Source organism: Gopherus evgoodei, chromosome 20 (genome assembly GCF_007399415.2).
Source record: "Gopherus evgoodei ecotype Sinaloan lineage chromosome 20, rGopEvg1_v1.p, whole genome shotgun sequence".
Lineage (NCBI taxonomy): Eukaryota > Metazoa > Chordata > Testudines > Testudinidae > Gopherus > Gopherus evgoodei.
Window position 1 is genome coordinate 12,012,491 of NC_044341.1, and position 17,323 is coordinate 12,029,813.

The following is a 17,323-nucleotide window of genomic DNA, read 5'->3' on the forward strand; positions in this document are numbered from 1 at the left end:
GGCTCTTAATCTGATTACCAATCCTAAAGAAACAATTTTCAACTTCTCATCCTGACAACTTCTAGGGATCAGCTTCACAAGCTACCAGTTGACTTTAACAGCCATTAAATCTTGTAGCTTAATGAGATTTATTAACTCGCTAAAACTCCGAGTATGTCTATGCTACAAGCATTACAGTAGCACAGCTGCAGCACTGCAACTACCCCATTGTGGCACGGACATTTGCTACAACGACAGAAGATGTTCTTCCACCACTGCAGTATGTCTATCCCCTTGAGAGGCAGTAGCTGGGTCTATGGAAGTAGTTTTCCATCGACCCAGCTGTGTCTACAGTTGGGGCTAGGTCAACCTAACTATGTCATGCAGGATGCAAATTTTTTCACAGCCCTGAGCAATGTAACTAGGTCAGCCTAAGTTTTAGGGGTAGATTAGACCTCTGTGTCACTGCAGTAACTAGAAATGGATTACTTTTCAAAATCTAACTTCCATTTTGTTTGCGCTAAGATGGCTTCTGGTTATTCTTATTTTATAGCAGAGGAAAGACTCCCTTCTTCTAAAGGAGGATGCATGTTTCTGGATTAGAGCATACAATAAAGAGCCATAAGATTTCCCTCTTAAACCTCTCCCTCGAAAATACAAGGCTGCTCATTTATCAATTTCAATTAAGTGCCTTGAGGTTGGATAAAAGGCATAATAAATGCAAAATACACATCAGCAGGTAGATACTGAGACAAGTGGAGTAGTTTATCCATTGCAAATGTATTAACTAGCACACTATTTAGAGAAGGCCGGAACTGTTATGTGCATTTCAGAACTTTAAAGGGTCATAGCAAGGATATTCAGCTCTGGCACACCTATCAACTGAGCTTATGCTGGCCAGGTTTTTCAGAGGGTTTAGTACAAGTATGGCAGGTAATCTTATAACCCCTGGATGAAAGGAGCCATGTCAGTGCAAGCGAAAATTACTTTACACCATGAACTGCAATACCCAAGCAAACAGAGAAGGAAGTTCTAGCTCTTTGTTTACTCAGAATGGTTTTATGTTCTACAGGATAACACAACAACAGGCATTAGGCAAGAGAACAACAACAGAAGAATCATGAGGACCTCCACCGGTCTTTGGAAAATACTTCCCCTCCCGCTTCCCCAGCCAACTACAATACCAAAGAAATACAAACTGTGTTAAACAAAAACAAACAGTGCTTTAAAAGTGACCATAAAAAAATCCAGGTTAGTAAATGCAGATTTAACATTTAGTTGTTTTTCCACAAGTTTTCCTCAAAATTGGCAGTGACATTTAACCACTCGTATCAGAGGGGTAGCCATGTTAGTCTGGATCTGTAAAAGCAGCAAAGAATCCTGTGGCACCTTATAGATTAACAGATGTATTGGAGCATGAGCTTTCATGGGTGAATATCCACTTCGTCAGATTCACCCATGAAAGCTTATGCTCCAATATGTCTGTTGTCTATAAAGTGCCACAGGACTCTCTGCTCGGTATTTTAAAGGAGGTTTAATATTTCTCCGAAGTATCAGGTGTCAACCAATGAGAAAAGAGAATACACTTCAGGAAATAATGGTCCATTTGGCAAATCCTACGCTCGTTTTGAGATTCTGACAAATACACCCTGACACCCAAATCAGCTCTTTTGGACTCAATACAAGCTTGATTCTTACCTTCTGAAAAGTACCTTTAACAATAGTGAAGGAAGCACACTACAACACACATTGTCACTGGAACTGGAGAACATAAATCTTTATGCAAACTCCTTTCTAAAGTCCACAGAACACGTGCACTGTTTACATGCAATTCATAATGCCAAGGCAACAGAACAGAGCTATAAAGCTGAGATCCAGTGCAATTCTTTAGAGAGCACTCATGATTTTACCTCCATTGCTTTTGAGCCTGGAATACACAAGATATTGCCATTACACCGTAAGCAGAATCTCACGAGACTTCCCTGTTAAATATGCATGACCACTTCACTGAAATCAGTGCAACGCCTTCTAGAAACAAAGGGTTACTGCTAGTTTGAATATATAAAATAAAGCAGGCCACACACTGCAGCAGTCAATGACCGAGTGTACCGTGGGAGCAACTGTCACGGGTCTTAAGAAGGACTATGTTGGCTATCAACTTCAGCAGTCTTGGATAGGAGAACATCAAACGGTTTGAAGGAAAATTTAATTCTGGATAGGAAAACAACAAAACCTAACTAAGGACAGGGAAGAAGTGGAGACCAGCATAGGAATGTACATGCAGCAGAGAAGGCGGCCCAGGGCTCTGTTCATAATTGATTTAGACGAACTCAGCCTTTTAACCTCCCTTTATAAGTGAAAGGACACAGCACGAACGCCAAAGTAAAGTACCACTTACATGCCTGTGTAGATATGCTACACAGGGCTCTAAAGAAATCTGTCACTCCTATCTATCTTGGAGGCAGGTATTCTTAAAGGGATAACCTGAGAAACAGGAGAGAAAACCCAGGGAGTCCCCAGAATTTTGAGAGGGGTAGGAGAGAGACTACATTCATCAGTCACTCTGTATAAGCTGCTCTGGAGAAACAGAACAGCTTTGGCCAAATCAAACCAAATGAAACAGTTGTAAGCTTGTTAAAAGTTAGGAATCAGCCAAACTTGGAGCTGTTTAAGCTCCAAGGAACAAGAATGCAGAACATGTACAGAGCACCATCTTGCACTGACAGTGACTGCAGAGACAAAGAGCCCTTAGCAGTGGGTTTTCTCCAGTACAAAAGAAGTCTAACAGACCATGGACAGGCAGTCTGCGTCATTAACTGCTGCTGGGGCAGTGTTTTAAATTGGTATGTGGATCCTTTTCAGGTGACCAGCTGAGGTGCTCACAGAATGCTGACCACACAAGATTTGCTTTTGCCAACAACAGTCAAGGCAGAAACAGAAGTATCCATTTTATTAATGCCCAACAAAACTGGAAGCCAGGAACCAAAGTCTGCTGGTTCTCACTGAGGTGATGAAACAGTAGCTGAAGGAAAACCTAAAGATTTTCAAGGCTGCATCAGAAAGTGATGCAAAAGGTCAAGCTGCCCCTGAGGTACAGTACTGAAAACGACAGGCTAAGTCACTTCCTCCATACCAGACATTATAGGACAGGAACCCATGTACCATAAGAAAGAAAATGAGTCCGTAGTAAAAAGCAAACATGCTGCCTTCTAAACATACAGGAGTTCATTCCTTGCCTACGAACTTCAGAGATACATGTTTAAGTTCCCTCACAGGGAGAGAGGAAATTTCCTTAACCACTTCCCTACCTGAGTGGTACACTAAGCTAACTGAAATGTAATGCCAAAAGGAATCTCCAGTGTTCTAAACATCTTTTTCAGCTGCCATTTCTGCTCTTAGCATTCTCACCGGTAACTCTCATGGGAACTATTTTTGAAGGAAGCAGGGAGAGAAACTGCAAATACATTTAAAAAAAAACCTGAAGTTGAGGTTTAAGCCAATTTAATTTCTTAAGATGCTTCTTGTATGGACCATTAAGTAAGCTACAATTTAACATTTTTACTATTTTAAAAAAATATTCTAAACTTTAAAAAGCTACCAAGTTTTCAAATCTGTTTGTTGGGAACTTTCTGCACCTTTGCATTTGTTCTCAGTTCTCCACTGGGTTCATCACATCCCTTCACACTCCTCAGCTGCCTCCCTTCCCCAAGATGTGACCTTTCCTTGCACTGCACATTCTGCTGCTTTGCACACCTCAAGTGTGAAACGTACTAGGAATCCCACTTCCTGAAGATCTCCATCCCACACTTCAATGATCAGATTTCTTAACTTCTCCCTCTGCTGCAAGTTAAAACTTAGTCTGCTCCTGTCTGATAGCTGCATTCTGGGCCTCAAATGACCTGGCAGCTTTTAGGACATGATACCACCCAGAACCTCCAAGCTGCCATCAAGTCCAGCCAAGTTCACACCATGTCAATATAACTATTCCAACGCGTTCCCACCCAGACTTACAGGTTTTCTGCTAAATGCTAGTCATGTTTGGTATCCCATCTCTGTATACTAGTAACAAACATTAAAATATTATACTTGAAAAGGTGTGCACTGTTTAATTTTTTGTTCAATGACTGTCACACTGAATTGTTTGCAACTTATGTTTTAGCTCCTCAAATATCAGGTGGGAGATTTCCGGTTGCTGGAACTAAGGGGCCTTACAAAACTTGGCAACAAACCAGGAGCAGCTGCTGCTGCTAATTTTTAATTAGTGTTTTGGATCAAATAAGAGTCATATCCCTAAGGGGAGGGAGTTATCCATAGGCAAATTCAACACCCTGATTTGTATCAAACCAAAAATCAAGGCCACTAAATTTCCATCTAATATCAGTATGGATGGTGCTTTAACTCCACTGGTAAGAATGTTTTGACCACTAAGATTCCTCATTGCTTTGTTGCACGATCATATATTACCTGATTGTCACTCTTATTGTAGAACGTATACTTGTCAAAGAGGAGTCTTGACAACAGTGATTAATTTTATTTTTTTAATCAGGTAAATTTGATAAGCAGGAATAAAGTTGGACTTGCAGCACTGACTTGCATCTAGGTTAGCGCAGGCAGGTGCCACACAAGCTTCCCCACACAGCTCCACCAGAACAGCACTGATGTTCTGTAGAACTCCCTCCTACTCTTGGTCCCATCCAGAGCAGGAGCTGCCAGACTAGATAGTGTATTCATGATGCGGGGAAGTGATTAGCTAGGAACTAAAGTGAGACCCCAAACTCACTTATGAGCACAAGTCTCCAGGTTACTTCGTTAGTCCATTGTACCACCTACCTTCTCTATGCTTCCCCATCCCAAAAAATTCCTGAAGACAGGTAGGCAGGTTACCTTTTTAACATTTTCCTCCTCCTCCTGGCGTTTCTCATAGTGTGAGAAGTCATCAAAGATGGAGGTGGTGTGCTTGTAGGTGGCAATGATTTTCAACACCTGCTTAGCCTTTTCCAGAGGCACTTCCTGAGTGTCCCTGGAGTTGGTCACTGGTTTATTCTCGTTGTTCTCTAGGCGGATGTGCCGCAGCTGGCTGTTGGGAACGTCCTTCACAAAAATCCACCTGACATCAAAACGTCCCTTCCATTTGTCCTGGGACCACACACCTGCACATGTGTTGTAGTCCACAGCAGATTTCATTTCTGCCACTCCGCAGAAGTGACCACTGCCGTTGACACTGAACAGTAAGTAAACGGGGCCTTTCCCGTTCATGGAGCGATAAGCAGCATCCAGTCTCTTGTTGCCGTGCTCTGTACTGCACCAGATGTTATATTTAATGGAACGGTGGATATCGTCCTCAGAGTAACTCTTAATGATGAAAACCCGGCCGTGTTTTGGGTTCCAGTCAAAATCCTTGGGGTTGTAGTTGTTGATGGACCTCAATTTCTCCAACACTGGGTGCGGTTCCAAAGGAGCAGAACCAGAACTGGCTTGAGACTGTCCCACTCCATTACCATCCACTCCGTTTTGACCAAACCCATTGCCACGGTTACGAGGTGCAACCCAGCGGGTTGGCTGAGCTGCCTGTTGCTGCACTGGCAGCTGGGCTGGCTGCGGCGGTGGTGGGGGCAGCGGCTGCGGCTGTTGTCCTGGAGAAGCCTGTGCCACTGGTGGGCTGTTATTGATCTGTTGGCCCACTGGTTGAGGAGACACCTGGGTTGGCTGCTGACCAATATTCTGAACTAAAGCCTGGGAAGGCGCTTTTGCTACCGGCCCTTTGTTATCCCAAGTTCCAATATCCATGTTATGTTTTATTGGAGGCGGTGGAAGACTTGAACCTGCGATGCCATTCTTGGTCTTCAGCTTGGGCTGTTGTTTTGCAGGTTTGCTAGCAATATCAGCCCATGATGTCGGTTTCGGAGGAGCAATGGTAGCAGGAGGCAAACTGTTAGATGCCACGATATTACTGGTAATGGACCCGCTACCAACAGCGGAACCAACAACTTTTGGGACATTGCTTGCAACATCCGTGCTGCCCAACTTCAGTGCTGCCATCCCTTGGTCTATGGTATTCATGCCGGGAGCCTTATTTAGAGTCTCATTGGCAAAAGCAGACTGTCCATCAATCATGGCTCCACCCAGTGAGCTTGGTGCATAGGCATAATTGCTACTATATCCAGAACTTTGAGTGGACTGTCCCTGAGAACTGCTATTCCCCCAAGCTGAAAAGTCAATTCCACTTGGAAAGAAGTTAAAGCCATGCTGCCCAAGAAATGGAGTGCTGCCAAGGGCCCCTGGCTGCCCAAACATTGCATCTGGGAGAAAGTGAGGCTCCCCATTGCTTAGCTGTCCATAGGATGTTAAGTAGGGCATGGGTGGGTCACCTCCTGTAGACCAGGCAGCTTCACCTAACGAGTAGGAGAATCCAATGGATGGACTGTAGTAGCTTGGCAAGTAGGAGTCAGACATTGCAGTGTATGCATTATTCTGCAAAACAAAAATAAGCACTGAATAGTTAGAATAAGCAGCACAAACCATCAAGAGGCCTGGAATAAAACACTTTTATTCTCGTTCCCCACCCCTACCGCAGCTATTCAAACATATTCAAAGCCTTCAGTAAATAGGCTTTGTGGCTTTCAAATGTATCCTCTATCAAATGTGCATTAAAACAGTTTCACTGACAGAAAGATGTAAAGGATTTAAGACACTATTCATCCCAAGATGTAGAAGCATTAAGTTTACAGATGCACCATGTGGAACTGGGCACCGATTTTATAGCATGAGCAAAATGCTCTGGAGCTATTCAACGTTTTATCTAGAGTACAAATTCCACCTTCATTTTATACCTGCCTGACGCAGTGGGTTTTAAGGTGTATTTTTTGGATGGGGGCATTTTATAATCTGCATGGTTGGCGGGGCTTTGGAAGAAAGGGATATGGGGGGGATAGGAAGGGACCAATAAAAAGCACTATTAAAATTATGAATAACTCAAACAGTTTTATTAAAGGACACATTTATTTCTATTGAAATTATCTTAAATTGATTATCCATAAAAATTTCTCCAAAGGTTAACATTAAGTGCTCACAAATATCCCAAGAACTTGAAAACCAACATGGAATTTACAGTATCATCCTCAAAACTCAAACTATTCTGGAGCTTCAGCCACATGTCATTAGTGACGTACTAAAACAACAGGGGATAACCTAAAGCTTTTCCAGAGGGGCCTTTCCAGTACAGCTACAGAGACTGACTTCAGGTTTGGAAGAAAAACTTGCTGAGTTTTCTACTCTAGATGTTTACATCCAGACAGCCCCTATACTACTACCATGGATGTAATTAGGAAACTTGACAGATATCACTAAGCCTTGCTCACATGCAGATCTGTCCTTTCATATTTAAACCATACCACCAGGGAGTTCTTGCAGTAACACTAATGGGTTTTTATCATCCAGTAATTTGAACCTGTACGCACACAGGTCTTAGTGCTACATGACAGTTTACACGACAATCCAATGCAGATAAGATGAAAGCCAGGTTCCGTTCCTGCTGAAAAGCATGGCTTACATTAGGCACCACTCCATTTTTCATTGAATCATGCCAAGAGCAGTTCCTGAAGGACTTCATGCCATATATGCATCAAAACCCATGTAGGATCAAGATAGCTCTGCACACTAAAGAAAAAGCAGTTCTGTCTCACTATCTCTTTTTGAATTAGGTGAAAGTAACCTGCCTAGACTCAAAATTAAAAGAACAGGTTATATTTGGCCTGAAATTTATCTAAAATTAGTAGAAAATTAATTTTAAAGATACCAATGGAGAAATGTTTCATTTTAAAAAAAATTCTCCCGAAGTTCGTGTCACCCAAATAAATATCATATCACTGGGCTACTGCTTGAAGACTAGTCAGATTTATTTTCAGTTTACTTTCATTTTCCCAGCTGAGAAGAAAACAAAGATAAATAAGTAGCATAATAAAAAGTGAATTCACAGATTCCAAGACCAGAAGGGACCATCATGATCATCTAGTCTGCCCTCCTGGATAACACAGGCCATAGAACTTCCCCAAAATAAATTCTAGAGCAGATCTTTTAGAAAACATTTCAAAACGGTCAGTGGAGAATCCACCATGACCCTTGTTAAAAATGTCTGAATGTGTCACTTGCAGCCATTGGATCGTTATACCCTTCTCGGCTAAACTGAAGAGTCACTTATTAAATATTTGTTCCCTATGTAGGTACTGACAGACTAACCAAGTCACCCCTAAACCTTCTTCGTTTTGTTAAGTTAAACAGGTTGAGTTCCTTGAGTCTATCAGTCAGTGTGTTTGGAAGAACAGTTTTAATCATTTAAGAGCTCAATCCTGCTAAACGTAACTCAGTGAACAGTCTTTACTTTAAAAGTTGATGGGACTATTTACGTGAATGAGATGTTGCAGGACTGGGCCCTACACTGTAACGTGTAATATAAATAAGGATTTTTTAAGATGTTAGCTAAAAATCATACAATGTTCCTTTAAAGGATAGAGACCTCTCCCCCCAGTTTCACAGGTAATTTAAAATACTCAAAAGGAACTTGGCTTTAAAAATATATAATGAAGACTATATTTAAAGTTGGGACCCATTCTATCCTGGGGATGAGATCTTTGGCTTAACAGATTTTTCCCATACAGTGCACAAAAGAAGTGACACTGTCAGATCAAATCTGGTCCCTAATGAACTCAACATATTCTCTTTTCACCCATTCTCTTATGTTTTGTCTCAAATAATTTTCAGGGGAGGGCTTGATTACAGAATAAACTGATATTATTGTCTAAATATGTCACAAAGTTATATTTGTACAATAAACCTATGAGCATACAAACTAAAATAAGGGTGAGAACAGTAAATTCATTCACTGTCTGCTCTGTGATGAAATCCTAGCAACGTGTATACTGTTATTAAACATGAAGTCCAGTGCTTCTATATCTCTCAAACTTGAGTGACAAAGTGTCACTGATTAATATGAAAACCAAACTCCCTAGTATTCAATTCCGATGGATGACTAATGCTTTTTGAAAAGTCCCCCCCGCCCCCCTAACCACAGTCTCACTCTTCCTCTGCATTCCTCTCCCCAGGGATTAGAGGTCTAAAGACTTTTTTAATGTTTAAGACTCACTAACTGTACACTTGAGCTTCGGAATACAAAGGAACTTAGTCAAATTTAAGGAGATTCAGTAGGTTACCAAATCAGTTAATACTGGCTCCAAAAATGGCAGCTCCCACTTGCTCCTGAATTAAAAAGTATGCACCTGTGTTATCTAGTTACCTAATGTTTTATACATATTAGCTGGAATGCAGTTTCAAAATTCAGCCACCCCTCATTTGTGTTACCATCTAGGAGTCCTACTCATAAGCAGTTGACTATGTTAGCAAACCATGAGTGTCTTGTATACATTTTCTGCCCCACCTTCCGATAACGAACCTTGACACTGTTTTCTTACCCACCAGTCATTTGTTCAGGGGCACCACAGTCCACTCTGACTGTGTAATTGTTTCTCTCATCTTACATGAACCGACAAAATACAAGAGCAGGTGACAAACTATATAACATAGGGAGAAGGAAAGGAAATCATTCTAGTGGGACTTAATTTTATTTGGAGCTAACCAGTTTTGTCTCATCTTTCATTTTTCTTGCTGAATATTTGAAATTTAATCAGTTTCAAATTTAGTTTCAAAGAGTTTTCAGTATTATGCCAGCCAGTGAGTTCCCCTACCAATTTTTGTAGTTCAACAATCATTTTTCTATTTTAAAAAATAGTTTCCCCGTGTTCTGTGAAATACCTTCACAAAGAGGGAAACGTGAGTGACTATTCACTAAATGCTTATTAAATGTTTCAAATAAACTAAAAAAAATATTGCTTTTCCTCTAAACTGTCAGATATACTAAATTTAGCAGTTTAGTTAGTAGGTAATTTCACACAGAAGTGCAATTTGTAAATTGAAAGTCCCTTTAAATGCTCAAAAACCCTTCAGAATTAGTGGTATCAACTTCTATGACAACAAAAAGTGCCATCTAATGAAGTAGGCGGGGACATAGCTTTCTTTATCTAGGACTCTGCGAAATAACCTAAACATAAACACTGTCTACACAGATTCAAAACTAGGTTTTATAAGCTTCCAGACATGACCTACATGACCTTACCAACCAGGTAGGCTGCTTACAATAGCAGTTAAGTTCACTAGAGGCAAGGGAGGATGGGCACTGATTAAATAAAAAAACCAAGGAGATGTTAGAAAGTGTCATACTTGTTGCAAATTAAACAAAGATAGAAGTCTATTTAGAATTCTCTTGACAAGAGCCAATGAAATACGTATTACTGTTTGAAAAACTTCAACTATAAAAATGTGGTTGACAAAACTAAATGAATTGAGAAATGCAACAACTTACTGGCTATTTTAGGCTAATACCTGAACTGTTTGAGAAAAAAAGAGCTAACTAGGATGAACTGAAAAAGTCACTGATACAACTTAGCAATATGAAGACCTACCGTAACTGAGCCTATACTGCCTTGAGTCTGACATATTCCTTCATCTTTTATATATGTCACACAATACTCGTTTAACAGTATAAGTTATCTTTAATAAGAAGCTAGTAACAAAATTACAAAAGGAGTGGGTGGTGAAGTATTTGGTAGTGACAATTTCAGATTTGACTGCAGCCTTTACAGCTCAGTTTCTAATTAAAGCTAAGGTTTCGTTTGTCACTGCCCTTTCATTTATCAAACTAACTTCATGCATTTTCCAGTTTGCTTGGTAAAGAGATAAAAATACTGATCATATCCTCTGCGAAAGACCAGCCTCTAGAATGTTACCACATTTTACTGAGATATTTCACATTGTCATACAATACAGTCACTCATCATATTGTATAATCAACCAGAAAGGAGTAAGGAAGTGACATGTCTTAACAGTAAAACTGAAAGATCAGAAATGATCACAAGATTTATGAATTCCTTTTACTACTTCTAGCTTCATCAGAAGCACAACATTTTATGTTCAGGATAAACAATTTGGGGGTCAAATTCTGCCCACAGCTACATCTGTGCAACCCAAATAAGCTCCTTAATGCTTCTGCGGCTTCTTTTGCCCTTATGTTTGTTCTCCAACCCCAAGGTATTTTTTTTAATTATTGCTGTTAAAAAAACCAATATTCACTGTAGCAGCCCCATACCTAAATATTTAATCAACTAATGAGAACTAATTACCACACTGTTTTCTACTCACAGTACTGCCTATTTACTGACAAAACAGTATTATTTTAACAGTTATAAAAAGCTAGCAAATGTCAAAACCCAATCTCTGGGGAAGAGAAGAGGACTTAAAAACATCAAAGAAAAGCCAAAGAAAAATTCATTTTAGTCAGTCACTAGCAGAAAAAACTAAGTAATTGCTTGGCACATCCTACCCCTTAACTAAAGAGAGAAGTTCTGTGGTACTCACCGGCCTGGCCTGAGGACTCAAGTAGGGTTCAAAGTCATCATCATTTAACCCATCCTTCTGATGCACAGATCCATTTTGCACTAAAAACAAAAGTTCATGCCCTTAGAAAGAACTCCACAATTCAAACAAGTACACGCATTAACCAGAAGTACTTTTTGTATTATAACATAGGTTGCAATATCAACATGTCTCACTGGTTCCGAATGTTGCCAGCTGAGCTGCCTTAATAAGGGCAGGTCTCTCACACACCAGCATGGATCTCTAAAGGAAATTTCCTCTTACTCACAATGGCAGCTAATCTAAGTTCCCTGATTCATCGACACAATTACTTCTGCTGTATAGCTTCCAGACATGGCCTGCAGACAGTTCCAATATATAAACTCACCTGGAGACAACACGGAGGAGATGAGATTCCTAGAGAAATTCTTTTACCCTGATGCTGAGCTCTCAAAAGAACTTCGTTTCCCTCTCCAGTCTTATTTCCCGTCTGATCCTTAAAAAAGCCCCATTTTCCATGCACCAAGGAATCCCCTGCATCGCTCCCACCTCCGCCCCGCAAAATCCTGCCCCTCTGCAGCCTGGCCACCATGGGGGGCCCGGACATTCCCACCCGCTGCCTCCAGTCCCCCCGATTTACTACCACCGCCCCCCCGGGACCCCCCGCCCCCAATCCAATCTCCTCCCACCCGCGTCCCGGGGGGCCCGGCTGCCTCTCACCTTTGTTGCCTTGGCCCTTGGGTCTCTGGAGCGGCGGCAGGCGGCGGCGGCGCGGCCAGACATGGAAGAGAGGAGGGGAGAGCGGTGAGCGCGGGGAAGAGGCACCGGGCGCTGCAGCCCCCAGCGGGCGGGAGCTCGGGAAGCGCCAGGGTGGGGGAGAACCGGGCCGGATGGAGCCTGGCCCGGGGTCGGGCCCTAGCGGCGGCGAGGCCAGGCCTGGAGCCCGGCTGGCAGGGGAGGCCCAGCCGGACCCGACTCGGCGCGGCCTGGCCGCGGCCTCCCCGCCCTCGCCCCAGAGCCGCCGCGGCCCAGGGCCGGGGGAAGCCGAAGCCAACGCCGCCCCCTCCCCCCCGGGGCTAGGCCCGAACCCGGGGCCGTTCCCGGCTCCCTCCCCGAGCGCGGCGGCCGGTACCTGCTCCAGGAGGCTGCTGGCCGACATGGCTCCGATCGGCGGCGGCTTTGTCCGGGGAGCGGGGCGCAGGCACCGCGCGGCTCGGCTTCCTGGCGGACTCTGACTCGCCCGCCCGCGGCTGCCTGCTCGAGCGACGCTCTAGCCAGCTCCTCGCCCCTTCCGCCTGCGTCTATGGCCGGGGCCGCCCGCCTCGAGCTGGCGCCGTGCGGGCGTCACGAGGGGCAGCGCGCGCTCCCCTCCGAGGCACAATGGCGAGAAGGGAAGCGCGGCGCATGGCGGGCCGCTGGAGGACCTAGGGGCGTCGACAGCGCCACCTGCCGGACTTACTTCGTTAATGCAGGTGACAGAGGGAATTCACTTGGGAGTAGCCTGTGGCTGGGATCTCTTAAAGGGACAGAGTCCCCTTTAATGAGATCCACGTTCCAATTAAAAGGCATGATCATGTTAATTAACTTTTAGCACTTACACTTGTTTTATCTTTAATTGAAAAATAATTTAAACTTCTAAGTGAAATCATTGAATGCAGCGTTGGTGTAGCCATGTCGGTCCCAGGCTATTAGAGTGCCAAGGTGGGAGAGGTAAAATCCTTTATTGGATCAATTCCGTTGGTGAGAGAGATGAGCTTTCAAGCCCTACAGGGCACTTCTTCAGGCCTGGGAAACGTACTGAGATGCTGGTCCAATAAACGTAAACTCATGACATTTTAGTGGAATTACAATTTTAATAAACAATAATGGTTAATGCAAAACTATTGTCACTTTAAAATGAAATAACGTAAGCACCAATCCTGCAGTCCAAGCCATGCAGATGGGAATAATCCTGCAACCCTGAAGGTCCACCAGCACACCTCCGCCCCGAGGTCTGCTGGATGGGGGCTTTTGTGTTTGCAAGATCTGGCCCTTAATGTTTAATGCATAGGTATTGTTAATAAAACTGAGCATTACAAATGAGCCTCCACCACAGAGACTACAGCATTTCCCAAGGGAGCAAAGAATGGCTGTTTGCAATATCACAGCCTTGCAATGTTGATTTTGATGGGAGCTGTAGCCTTCTGGCACCTTTTGCAATCAGGTCATAATAAAGCTGAAGGGATCTTCAGTTGAGCCTCCTTTCTGCCGAACATAATTGCACTGACATGAGACCAACATATGGTGTGTGTGGGGAGGAGTGGGTTGGAGGAAGATGGTAAATAAGGACTTCCTAAAGGTACAGATTGTTTTCCTCCCACCTCAAACCCTAAACATCATGAATCAGCCAGATTCCTCACCCCCTGGAAGAGCCCTAGCAGTCTGGAGGTGGAGGGAGTATGGATTGCAGGGGATCAAGCCAGGAAGCATCTGTGTGTAGTTGGAAGTTTTCCATTTATTCAACTAGTGACAGGTGTTACCAAACTTCACTACTAAATATCTTATTCTCTCAATGGATCTCAGGCGTTGTAGTCCGTGCTCATCATTCATTGATCTGACAAGTTCCCATTAACCTTTGAAAACAATGTCTGTACCTTGGAGTTTCTCCACCCAGGGATGGGCTGTAGCCTGCTGCTGATCTGAGGAGTTTCTCCTGCCACTTACCTGCAAACCATAACTCAAGCAAGATCCTAGAGGAGCATGTATTGGTGCGTCGCTATAGCTTGGATGCCAACTCCACCAGCACTGTGCTCTGTGCGCTCAGCGTGGTTGCTTGCATTTACTTCCCACAAGACAGCACAGGCCTTGTGGTGGTTGAAGTGCCTCCATAGAGAATGAAAAACAGGCAGAGATGCACTCTGTCGGCAGCTGCCAAACCTGTTGGGGAAGTCATCCAACTTTACTAGCCTGAGGTCTTGGCACTGCCAGTTGCCACCTATTCTTCCCCATATGCAGCGGTGTATACTGTAATCTGTGATGGTGCTGGAAGGAGCTGAAGATTTGCCAGCCATTCCCCTACAGTGGCATACCATTTGGAACCGTCACTTCGATCTTCAAAGGTTCCCTACATTAAACAATCAAGGGACGGGAAAAGAGGAGGGGGCGCTGTACAGTTGCAATAATTAAATGTGAGGCCATGCGCTAACTTCACCAGCACGCAGAGTTTTCAGCATTAAAGGTGGAAACAGGCCATTAACAGGCTGGATTTCCATCACAGCAGGACCCTGACCCAGGCTGCAGTGTTAAACCCACCTCGTGGTCAGGCTGATCTCATCCAGTTTTAGTGTTTCGTGGCAGTATCTGCACACAGCCCTGCTACTTCAGGCTTTTGCCAGTGATCACTGGCTGCTCCTCCACCCCACTGCCTGCCAGTCCTGTCTGCTTTTCTATATGAATGATAAGATCTGGGCCCAGCTGCCCTGCTAAACCCTACTGCCGCCGTTCCTACTTCCCATTCAAATGGGGGGCACTGTAGCTCACAGTGATGCTGGGCAGCTCCAAATCCCCCCCTCCCCCCGTCATGCCTCAACTCACTCTGCTTACCACTCACTTGTTCTAGTTCCCAGTAATGTCAGTGGAAGCTTTTGCCATTGAATGCAGCAGTAATGCAGCAGGCCCCATTCTCCACTGGATTTAGATCTGGTAAAAACAAGGCTTTAGGCTGGTAAACTGATAGGCCCGGTTCACAGAAGAGAACTTTAGAGTAGCTAGAAAGGTCTCGGGGGAGCACTGTTCTGTGGTTTTCCCTTGTGTGATGCAGTGTCATGGAAGAGCAGTTAATTCCCTGCAGAGAAACAAATCCAGAGACCTTAGGCTCAGAATAGCTCTGAAGTGAGCATCCCAAGTGCACACAGCAGGTCAGACACAACCTTTTATAACAAACCCATAATATGCCTGTCACAATGATCCAGCACCACACCATCTGAAGAGCTGACTGGCCAGGGAAGCTAGACACAATGAATCTTGAGGAGGTTTCAAACTTTGTTGAGAAGGGAGCAAAGCTTGCCTGGGTCCAGCTCCTTGACCTAGCACAGCAGATGCTGGTCTTCCTGGGTGGGGCTTCAGGACTGGAGCACAATATGGCCTAGCCTGGCCTCTCCTCATTGGCCACCTTCCAAAAGCATGGCTGTCACCTTAGTCACCAATTTTCCATCCCCAAGCCCTGGGTGGGGGAAAGGGAAATTTTTTTTGAACAATCTGAAAGTCAGAAAGGTCCCTGGTGTGAGCAGCGATCTACATCCAGCTGTTCTCCCATGGAGGCAGAGAATTCTGGGAAAAAGGACCTAAGTCCACCTCTCAAAGCCAATGGTGGTCTGCCTGCACTTTCCCAGAAGAGAAGGGGAAATCCAGTAAAGACTCCTGGACGGGAAAGGGTCTATAGAAGGGGGAAAAAGCAGTATGAGAGAGAAAGGAAATGTGACAGATATTGCAACAGCATGCAGTACATTTGGAGTCTATATGGTATTACATTTACGAATGGTTTATAGAATCATAGACTTGTAGGGATGGAAGGGACCTTCAGAAGTCAACTCAGCCCCTGCACTGAGGCAAGACCAAATAAACCTAGACCATCCTTGAAGAAGAGCTCTGTGTAAGATCAAAATTTTGTTTTCCACACCAACAAAAGTTGGTCCAACAGAAGATATTACCTCACCCACCTTCTCTCTAGACCATCCCTGACAGGTGTTTGTCCAACATGTTCTTAAAAACCTGCAGTGAAGAAGATTCCACAACCTCCCCTGGAAGCTTGTTCCAAAGCTTAATTACCATTATAGTAAGAAAGTTTTTCTAGTATCTAATCTAAACCTCCCTTGCTGCAGATTAAGCCCATTGCTTCTTGTCCCGCCTTCAGCAAACAGTGAACAATTGATCACTGTTCTCTTTATAGCAGCCCTTAACATAGCTGAAGACTATCAAGTCCCCCACTCATTCTTCTTTTCTCCAGACTAGACATTCTGGTTTTTTAAAACATTTCCTCATAGGGCTGGATTTCTAAACCTTTTATCACTTTCGGTTGCTCTCCTCTGGACTCTCTCCAGTTTGTCCACATCCTCCCTAAAGTGTGATGCTCAGAACTGGACAGTTCTCCAGCTGAAGCCTCACCAGTGCCGAGTAAAGCTGAACTGTTATCTCCCATGTCTTACATACAACACTTCTGTTAATGCACCCTGGAATATTAGCCTTTTTTGCAGCTGCATCACGTTGATGACTCACATTCAATTTGAGATCCACTACAAGCCGCGGTGTCTCTTTCAGCAGTACTACCACATAGACAGTTAGTCCTCATTTTGTTATTATGCATTTGATTTTTCCTTCTTACGTGTAGTACTTTGCACTTGGTCTGAATTCAACAAAATGAAATTCAGCGAAGACAACTCTCCAATTTGTCAAGCTAATTTTGAATTCTAATCCTGGCCTCCAAAGTGCTTTCAGCCCCTCTCAGCTTGGAGTCATCTGCAAATTTTATAAGCATGCCCTCTACTCCATTATCCAAATCATTAATGCTGGACCCAGGACTGACCCCTGCAGGACCCCCACTAGATATGCACTCCCCGTTTGATACCTTTATGGTCTTTCAACCACTTCTGCACCCACACTATAGTAATTCTTTCTAGACCACATTTTCCTAGTTTGCTTATGAGAATGGGAAACCAAGATATATGTCTACTTTTTCTCCTCTATCCCCCAGGCCAGTAACTCTGTCAAAGAGGGAAATTAGGTTGGTTTGGCATGATTTATTCTTGAAAAATCCATGCTGGCTATTCCTTCTAACTCCATTATCCCCTAGGTTCTTACAAATTGATTAATAGTTTGTTCCAGTATCTGTCCAGGTATTGAACTTAGG

General features: G+C 43.7%; 1 protein-coding gene across 1 annotated transcript in view; it reads right to left on the reverse strand.

Moving 5' to 3' along the window:
• The window catches only part of YTHDF2 (YTH N6-methyladenosine RNA binding protein 2), a 29,576-nt gene extending 16,887 nt beyond the window's left edge, over window positions 1-12,689 (reverse strand). Inside the window, exons 1-4 of the mRNA XM_030539035.1 lie at window positions 12,572-12,689; window positions 12,160-12,184; window positions 11,443-11,522; window positions 4,864-6,450 (exon numbers count right to left, since the gene is read on the reverse strand). Of these exons, the coding sequence (XP_030394895.1) occupies window positions 4,864-6,450; window positions 11,443-11,522; window positions 12,160-12,184; window positions 12,572-12,598 (1,719 nt within the window). The 5' untranslated portion in view covers window positions 12,599-12,689. The remainder of the gene's footprint in view (window positions 1-4,863; window positions 6,451-11,442; window positions 11,523-12,159; window positions 12,185-12,571) is intronic.
• Between the last annotated feature and the right edge of the window lie 4,634 nt (window positions 12,690-17,323).